Source organism: Ursus americanus, chromosome 16, assembly GCF_024610735.1.
Source record: "Ursus americanus isolate L20-20 chromosome 16, mUrsAme1.1.p, whole genome shotgun sequence".
Classification (NCBI taxonomy): domain Eukaryota; kingdom Metazoa; phylum Chordata; class Mammalia; order Carnivora; family Ursidae; genus Ursus; species Ursus americanus.
The window spans coordinates 62,915,188-62,925,143 of NC_142142.1; the positions used below are offsets into that span (position 1 = coordinate 62,915,188).

The following is a 9,956-nucleotide window of genomic DNA, read 5'->3' on the forward strand; positions in this document are numbered from 1 at the left end:
CACTGCTGGCAGGAACAGCCCTCTGCCGGACAAGAGAACAGGAAGGAAAAGGAAGGGGGGGAGGAGGGAGAGAAGGGAAAGAAGAGAGAAGAGAAAACAGATAAGCACCCTGGGAGACAATTAAGACTGGCTTTTGTTTTAAAGTTCAAAGTAGGGGCACCTGGGTGACTCAGTCCATTAAGCACACCACACGGTTAAGCATCTGCCTTTGGCTCATGTCATGATCCCAGGGTCCTGGGCTTGAGCCCCACGTCAGGCTCCCTGCTCATCAGGGAGTCTGCTTCTCCCTCTGCCCCTCCCCCTCTGCCTCTGCTGCTCCCTTCCGCCTCTCTCTCTCTCAAATAAATAAAATCTTTAAAAAAAATAAAGTTCAAAGTATCTATGATTTTGAATTGAGGGAGGAGGAAAAGAGCCTGAAAGAGAATGAGAAGAGCGTAGGAGATGATGACTTCGGTCCCGTGTGCAATGTACTTCATTTCGACTCCCCCAGTTCCTGTGGGCCGTCTGCCCAGGTCTGCCACCTGTTCACAAACTGGGCACAGAACGAAAACCAACTGGAGGAGAAAGGATACAAGTCCTCCTTCACTATCTTTGTTCTGTGCTGCCCGTGAGACTTACCTCCTCAAAACCTAAGAGATCCAACTAGAAACCAAGAGCACATACTTCAGACCAAGGACTCAAAACATGAAGTCTCCCTTCCAATTTTATTCTAGATATTATTTCTTCTGTTTTTACAGAATCTAATAGTATAGACTCAAGTTATGTAAGCACAGCTTTTCGTTTACTTACATCTCATTATATTTGATTTAAAATGTGTTTTTCTCAAAATAAAACTGCATTTCAGTGTTCTAGCCAATTCTGACTTTTTACCGAGTCAGCCTATTTCTCCTCTCAAACACACAAACATAAATTGTCTAGTAAATTCTGGGCACTTTTTTTTTCCAGAATAAAAAAAAAATGCCCCAGTTTTCTTCTTACGAAGACAGGAAGCATTTCCTGGAGCTTAATCACTGTTATGATTTGCAAAATTGGAAAGGTTGAGAGAAATTAGTAAAGTAGGTTGTATCATCCTACTTCAGATTCGGAATTTTTGGACATAGTCCTGCTGCCATTCGGATGAAAGCAATCATGAGTCAAGCTGCGGGTGACCTAACCCACCGCTGTCGCCCTATAAAAGTCAGGGCTCCAGAGAGTGGACCCAGGAGGAGGTAGGCAGAGGCACTACGACGACATAGAGCCAAGAAGAGCCCGTGGAAATGCAGAACCTTCCAGCTCTGCTGTTGCTCTGTGTGGCTGTGTGCTCGGCCTACCCAGTGGACAGAGCCGCAGACGACGAGGACAGCATGGAACTTGTTCAGGTAACTGGTGCATGCCCCCCTCCCAGGCGTCGGCAGAGCCCAGTGGGAAAACTGTTCTCTGCTTTCCATTCACACAACACATAGGATGCTTTGGGCTTACTGTGTGGGAGTGGATCAGGGACAGAGAGTGACAGCGTGTGGGATGGGGACGGGTCTCCGTATCCCACTGTGCGGCTCCCTGTCCTGCAGGAATGAACAAAGGCCAGAAATACTAGGTGTTTTCCCTAGATCGCCGGCACCGTGGCTGCGGCCACACTGGGGCGTGAGGCACACGGGAAACAGGTGGAGAGGCGGAACTAAATGTATCTCCAGTTGGGACTTCTGTAGGTGTTTTAATGCAACATAAGTTTAGCTAGATATAAATATTGCTAGTGTCATGTTTATACACAGGGATTTGTCCAACTTTTGTCCTTAGCCGGTCCCCGTGAGACCCATAAAGTAGACCGTTGAGGTTGTTGACTAAACGAGCCTGAAATACACAATTATGCCCTCTGTGTTCCTCCTTTAAGTTTGCTAGACATTTATCTTGATTCTCTGCTTCATCTTCATTGCTGTGGGAGTAGACAAAGCTCCAGAGATTACTTGGTTCAAAGACAGAACCGAAGCAGGCGGAGCCTGTAACTGAATAGTTGACGCGAACGTGACGTTTAGCTTGGTTTCCGCAAACCAGACGGCCCACAGATTAAGTTGCAGCTGCAATTTACTATAACAGGCTAAAAATCATGAGTATGACCTGAAAACTCTACCTATTATCCCATTAGCAATACCTGGAACGCTACTACAACCTTGCAAAAGATACCAAAGCATTTGTGAGAAGAAGGGACGGTGGTCCTGTTGTTGACAAACTCCGAGAAATGCAGAAGTTCCTCGGGCTGGAGGTGACGGGGAAGCTGGACTCGGACACTCTAGACATGATGCACAAGCCCAGGTGTGGGGTCCCCGACGTCGGTGACTTCGCCACCTTCCCCGGCATGCCCAAGTGGAGGAAGACACACCTCACTTACAGGTGACGGCTCCAGACAGGTTTTCACGTAATATTGAGATCTTGTAAATGACTGTCACAGGAGAAAATAACATCTTCAATGTTTCTCATCAAGGGTTATGAATTATACGCTGGATTTGCCAAGAGATGCTGTTGATTCTGCCATTGAGAAAGCTCTGAGCCTCTGGGAGGAGGTGACTCCACTGACTTTCTCCAGGACTGACGAAGGAGAGGCTGACATAAAGATCTTATTTGCAGTTAGAGGTAAAAAAACAAAAACATGAAATGCATCCATTTATCCAGTTGCTGTTGTGGGGTGGGGGGATGTTCCAAATAGATCTTAATTATCTATCTTTCCAATAAAAACATTTTCTCTGTTAGATCATGGAGACTTTATCCCCTTTGATGGACCTGGAAAAGTTCTGGGTCATGCCTACCCGCCCGGGCCCGGCATTTACGGAGACGCGCACTTTGACGATGACGAGCAATGGACGAGGGATACTTCCGGTTAGTTCCACGTCTCTCGGAAGGATGTGGGTGGGTGATTTCTTTAGATTTAGGAAATTCTTAATAGCTAAGAATCTTCAAGAAGTGGGTGTTCCACATTTTCCAGATGGCTCAAGAATTAGTAGAAAGTATTTCTGTTTTAACCATTTTTCAGATGTCTAAAAAGTTTATTCTCTGTCTTGGTAAGCACAATATGGGAACACCGTTAAGTAGTTCTTTGATGACTACGGTTCTGGTGTGAGCTGAGGACCATCATTAGGAATATCCTCTCATTATAATGAATTACACATACCCAAGGGCCAGTGCACCGCATGGATTCTGCCTTAAACCGGGCCCTTGATGTTGCTTGCATGCAATTGGGGGAAATTTCTTCCTTACTCTTCCAAACAGAGATGAGAGTTAAATTTCGGAAACGGAGGTCCCTGTTTAGGTTTTCCTGGTAAATCAGCATTTTACTGTCTCTAGGTTAACAAGAGCTTCTATAGTCTTGTTCTGAAGGGAAGGACTAGCCCCCAAATACAGTGTCAGATTTTTTAAGTAGAAGAATATTTCTCAATTCATAACTGTATGCCTTGAGGATTGGCTTCCAAAGATTTCAAAAAACAGACTAAAATAAATGCTACTACTTCTGAAATTCATTGGGATTTATAATCGAAATGCAAACAGAATCTCTGTAGGGAGTAGGAATGTGACGTTTGTGCTGGATAAATTTCTTTGGTTCGATTGATTTAACAACTTCTTCCTGCAAAGTCTCTAATGAGGACTTTACTAGGATCACAAAATTACACGAATAAAGCTTACAAAAGTAAACGTAGCATGTCAGACATAATTCCACGATGACTTCTGATTTTTTTTTAATAATATGAAGGAAAAAAATACAAATACAGGTAGTGTTTGTGTGGCCCAAATCTCTTTTGTGACAAATGATAGGCGTGATTGGGCATGCTATCTTTTAGACCAATCTCACAAACCCTGTAACAATTATCCTTACTAATATTTCCGGACCCAATATGTGTTTAATGATAATCTTGAGGTGGAAAAATTATGCCGGCAAGAGTCCAGTGGAAAAGAATGGGAGAATGCTTGTTTAAGGATTTCAGAATTGAGATGAATAAATTGTGATTCATTGAACTGAGACCATAACTGGCAAGCGGTAATACGTTGAGACCGTGTTTATCTTTTCCTTGGCAAATGGAGAGAAATGTTTATGGATGTGGTAAACAAGGGGTTTGGTTCCATTCCGGAGCACAAGACAGAGGAGCTGGTTCTCGGGAAGTCAATAGGATCCTAAGACGGGAGAGGGGGTAGGCGGACATGGGTGGGTATTTCGTCTCAAGGACTGACTTCAAGAATGAGCCTTGAGAAACACTTGGCTTTCCATTAAGTGTGTGATCAGTCCGCGGGTCAGTTGACCACAGAACGAGGCAGGAAAGCGCCGTGTGCCTCCAGGACGTAAACCAACAGCTGACCTGCGTGATGATGTACGTGCGTTTAAGGAATAAGTCCGTGTTATCTCTGATTTCTTAACTAGGAACCAATTTATTCCTGGTTGCCGCTCATGAACTTGGCCACTCCCTGGGTCTCTTCCACTCGGCCGACCCTCGCGCCCTGATGTACCCGGTCTACAACGCGCACACAGACCCGGCCCGCCTCCGCCTTTCTCAAGATGACGTGGCTGGCATCCAGTCCCTGTACGGTGAGCGAGGCTGCGGAAAGCAGGCCGGTAGCTGTGCGGGGACGGTGTTCGGGAAAGCTGGACAAGGCCGCGTGAAGCCTTTGCAGCTCTTCTCAAAGCACCTGACAGTGTTTGGAAAGCATGGACGTGGGCGATGGCATCACAGTTGTCCTTCTGTTTGCCTCCCCCAACCGTTTGCTGCAGGATCTCCCTCTGTCTCCCCGGATGACCCCGCGGTGCCCCCGGAACATGTGCCTCCAGGACCCGAGACCCCAGCCGCGTGCGACCCCAGTCTGTCCTTCGACGCAATCAGCACTCTGAGGGGAGAAATCCTGTTCTTCAAAGACAGGTCAGACCGGAACCTTCCATTTCCCTCTCTGTTCTTTCCATGTACATGCTTAGAAAGGACAACAGAGAAACCTGGTAGAGATTTTTCAATGCTGAGAGCAAAAATGTTTTCTCTGACCTTGCAATCACTGAGATCTCGGGCTTCACCCTCCACATTTTCCTAAAAGCACCAAGCTCGTTTTCGAAGACTTGGTCTGATTCTTCTCCTCTCATTGTTGTTCCTGGTCGCTATAAGCCACGCTTGCTTTCCAAAGGCTCACGTGGAACTTCAGAATTAGAGATTTATCTTTGTTCCCTTTAAAAACGCCATCGGGAGAGCATGACACTTAATCAGTCAGCTGACTCACAGCAGATAAATATGCACACGGTAACACATTCAAGCTGCACACATGGGGAGAAAGTGAAAAGCACGTCTCCCCGCCACACTGGCTCCCGGCATCCACCCACCGTCAAGGACACGTGTAGAGGCTTCCAGAAGCGTTGTGGAAATACTGACACACACACGCACACACACACACGCACACACACCGGTCTCTCTGTTTGAAAACGTAAGCGGTGTTATGGCCCCTACACTGGTTTGCAAGAATGTGGTCACCTTCTCTCCAGAAGGTCCTGCCCCGGAACCCGCTGGTAGGAGGTTGCGTATGGGCCCCCAAGAAAAAGCAAAGACCTTTCCCCACCGGCGATTTCCCTGATTTCTGCCTGCCCTCGAGCCTCACAGACGGCGGATGGGGGAAGATGGATGAGGCACCACGATGAGAAAGGGATACTAACGGTGAACGTCTGTGTCTCCGTTTTCATTTCCTTTTCTGTATGTTTCAGGCATTTTTGGCGCAAATCCCTCAGGACGCTTGAACCTGGATTTTACCTGATCTCTTCGTTTTGGCCGTCCCTTCCTTCAGGCCTGGATGCTGCGTACGAAGACACGAGCAAGGACATTGTTTTCGTTTTTAAAGGTCGTTATGAAATAATAATTTCTCTAACTTGCTGAAATTGCCGCTTTCACAGGAAAATTGAATAGGGTTTAATTTTCTCTACTCTGACAAAGTGTGTCTCCTTCGTCACTCTAAGGTAGTGAAGAGATAGCTGGATCTGGTTTTCTTTTATTTATGTTTGACAGATAATAAAAATGCACGTAGGGATATAAATTGCTCAGAGTTGTCAATTCCTTCTTTGGATTTGTGTTCATCCATTAGAATCTGCAAATTTTTGTTAAAAACCCACTTTGAGCTGGGGATTAAATCTTTATTACAAAAATCAAAGGTGCTGAGTATTTCCAAAACCCAAAGTCTTCACTGTCATAAAGTCAGTGTGACTCTGAATTATTTTTCTTAACAGGAAATCAGTTCTGGGCCGTCAAAGGAACTGAGGCACAAGCAGGTTATCCAAAAAGCATCCACACCCTGGGTTTTCCCTCAACCGTAAGGAAAATTGACGCAGCCGTTTTTGATAAGGAAAAGAAGAAAACGTACTTCTTCGTAGGGGACAAATACTGGCGGTAAGATGGGGCTGGGATGGCTTTGTATGGAGCCTCGTTAGGGAGATTATCTTCTTCCTCCGAGGAAACCCCCGGGTCACTCTCAGCCCAGCCTCCCTCCCAGTATGGAGGGTGGGGACATGCTTGCTTTCAAAGGCAGCAGCGCTGGTCACAGGCGGTCACGGGCGCGTCTGCCTCGCTCCCACCTTGAGCCTATGAGCTGAGCTCCCCCTGCTAACGCCCAACCTGCCTGGATGGACTCTTCTCGCCTCTGCCCTCTGCCCCCCAACCCCGCCAACCCACTCACCCTTCAAGTCCTGCCTCAAGCTTCCCTGCTGGACTCCAAACCCATATGGGCTTGTCTCTTTTTAAAAGAAGCTTCAAGAATCCAGGCCACAATTCAGCGTTCCTTTCTTGTCGACTCATCACCTCCTTGGGTGTTTTTCTCATCTTCCCAACCTTGCTATACGGTTTTTCAGGGCTTCCCCTAACCTCATGCACTCATTAGTGCGGCCTGTTTAGATGAGCAATAGCGGCCCAGTTTTATGGCTAGAACCCAGGACTCACGGAGGCCGATGCCTGGGCCGTCTGCCCAGACTGGGTGGGCCAACCAAGGTCCAGCCAACGAGTCTGAAGCACATTCCCGTGCTTTCTGGTCTCCGCCATCCCTTTCCCTAGGAGGCTGCCACAGGAAATCCAGATGTGCTGGGTTGGAGGACGTACAGGAGCTGCGTAGGGTAGAGAATCTGAAATCTGTATTTGAGATGAATGAGCCAACTCATCTGTTCATACTTCATGTCAGAAAGATGATTAGGGTTCTCTCCGTCCAGGAGAGACAGAAAGATGTGTGTGTTCTTTGTGTGACAGAAAGATGATTAGGGTTCTCTCCATCCAGGCTTGAGAAGTATGGTGACAGACATCGGGTAGATCGGGGTGTTGCCTCTGCTCCTGGTGGAGATACAGTTCTAAGAATCATGTCTGCAGCTCCATTAAAGTCACGCATTTCTGTGGTGCTTGACATGTTTGACATTTATTGGCGGTGCTTAGAAAGTTTACTAGGACTCCACATTAAACCTAACAGGACTTAAGAATTTTGGTAACATGTCCTCTGAGCAATGCTGTGCTGTGTTTCTTTCACTGGATGCAGGTTTGATGAGAGGAGACGCTCCATGGAGCCAGGCTTCCCCAGGGAAATAGCAGAAGACTTCCCAGGGGTTGACCCCAAGGTCGATGCTGCTTTTGAAGCATTTGGTAAGAGCATACTTCTTCTGCTGGCAATGGGGTACTTGAAACATCTTATGGTATCAGAGGGACAATTGGATTAGTTTGTAATGACAGATTTTTTTTAAAGATTTATTTATTTACTTGAGAGAAAGTGGGGGAGGGGCCGAGAGAGAAACACTCAAGCAGACTCCCTGCTAAGCACAGAGCCCAATGCAGGGCTCGATCTCATGACCCCAAGATCACGACCTGAGCCAAAACCAAGAGTCGGATGCTTAAGTGACTGAGCCTCCCAGACGCCCCATGAAATGACAGATTTTCTTTAACCAGTTTCTTTCCCTCCTCCCCAAATTGCAACTTACCAATTCTGTACCAAGTCTATGACAACTTCCTGTAATACATTGGTTCGAATCATGAAGACAGTCAACATACATCTCCCTATTTTGTACATGCAGGAAACACCGAAGTGCTCACGGGTCACGTCCTTACATGTAGACCCGTCACCTTTCAGGTTCCCATGTGGGCATAAAAACCCCCTCAAGTGGTGTGGCCAACTTTCTTACTGGCTGGCTTTGTCCTCCGCTGCATCCTGTTGTAACTACTAATCCCTGAGAAGAGGTCCCTGAGTAGTCAGTCCCTGCCCACACTGGTCAGGTGAAAATAATTACTTTTTCATGTGCCCAAAGTTTTAAAAAAGTTATATCTTTTTCCTGCTCAAGGAAAGGTAGCTGGAGGCTGGTGACCCTTCTTGAAAGGAAGCCTGAGCAGCAGGACAGCAGAGCCATAAAGGCCCCCCTGCTGTTCTGAAGGAGTTTCCATGCTTCTCTGGGGCCAGAAATGACCCTCAGGAAACGAAAGGGGAGGAGGACTGTCAGGAAAAAAGGAAATAAAGAGTTCATAGTTTCCAAAGAAACAGAGAGTTCTGTCTGATCGGAAGCAGATAACCTAGCAAGCGGAGCCTGGCTTTGCGGTCCGAGCTGGAAGGCAATGATGTCTGCAGCCTGTCCCCAGCAAGGGACCCGGGGCAAGCATGTGTGGGCCCTCCACCTGCTCATCTGTAGAATGGACTTAGATACGCGTCCCTCATAGGACTGTTGCAGAAAGAAATGAAAAAACAATCAGATAAAATGCTTATCAGAGTCCCTGCAATAGTAAAACCCTATAAACACTTTGTAATTTTAATTACCTATTATTCTGAGTTTCGTATGTTGCCAAATTTATTTATTTGAAAAAAGATCTCATGGTTTCCCTTGTCCATATTTCCAGGGTTTTACTATTTCTTCAACGGATCTTCACAGCTAGAGTTTGACCCAAATGCGAGGAAAGTGACACATTCCTTGAAGGGCAACAGCTGGTTGAATTGCTGAGACGCCGAGAAGCGCCCCCTGGGCACCGGCCATGGGGCTGATAGCCCTTCCCCTTAGTCTCTGTGAATGGAGATGGTTCCTTATCTCCTGCGTGTGTGGGACCGACGGCGCGGGTGACGCCGCGTCTGCTGGTCGCTTCACGCGGTACCGGGCATTCAAGCTGGCTGCTAGTCGGCTCTTGGTCACATGGAGTAACCTCCACGGGAGAAGGGAGAGCGCTCGTGTGCAAGACCAGTGACTGTATATAGACTATTTACTTGTTATTTAATAAAAAGAATCGGACAGTTATTTTATCGTCTTGTTTGTCTCAAGAACAAGTTGTCCCCACAGCCTTGGGTGTGGACCCGACAGGAGACAACCTGAGATCCTTGGCCCATGGTGTGAGGATTCGGATCTCCATGGCGGCCGCCTCACCATGGGCTCGTCCAGAACTGAGGACAGTGTAGTCCGTGCCCTCTGCAGGTGTCCTACCAGCACATGTCCCTGTTTCCACCACCCAGATGTCCTACCGTTCCTGAAACGCCCGAGGGGAAAGACCTCGGAAAGCTGTCACCTTGCAGGGCGGGCGCTAGAAACAATTGTGAAGCAGAATCTTAGGACTGTGGCAGATCCCCTCATTCACACACTTTCTTTTCCAGGTGGAGAACAACCACCCTGTTCTTCACCTTCTCCTTCTACGTACACGTTTCCTCAGTGGGGCCCTTGCGCTGTTCTTTTTTTTTTTTTTTTAAAGATTTTATTTATTTATTCGACAGAGATAGAGACAGCCAGCGAGAGAGGGAACACAAGCACGGGGAGTGGGAGAGGAAGAAGCAGGCTCATAGTGGAGGAGCCTGATGTGGGGCTCGATCCCGTAACGCCGGGATCACGCCCTGAGCCGGAGGCAGACACTTAACCGCTGTGCCACCCAGGCGCCCCCCCTTGCGCTGTTCTAGCAAACAGCTTCGCTCACGGCCGCCGCACGCATGAACGCATCCTCCGGTGCTCGTGCCGTTTGTCCGGGCCCAAGGTCCATGAGCAG

At 47.6% G+C, this 9,956-nt stretch overlaps 1 protein-coding gene across 1 annotated transcript; it reads left to right on the plus strand.

Annotated features, from left to right (window-relative positions):
• The first annotated feature begins 1,256 nt into the window (after positions 1-1,256).
• Positions 1,257-8,958, plus strand: LOC123792355 (stromelysin-1). The gene is made up of 10 exons (XM_045797517.2): positions 1,257-1,358; positions 2,120-2,364; positions 2,456-2,604; positions 2,722-2,847; positions 4,379-4,543; positions 4,727-4,871; positions 5,693-5,826; positions 6,209-6,368; positions 7,495-7,598; positions 8,835-8,958. Exons 1-10 carry the CDS (start codon positions 1,257-1,259, stop codon positions 8,933-8,935), a joined length of 1,431 nt encoding a protein of 476 aa, XP_045653473.2. The 3' UTR covers positions 8,936-8,958.
• The last annotated feature ends 998 nt before the right edge of the window (positions 8,959-9,956 follow it).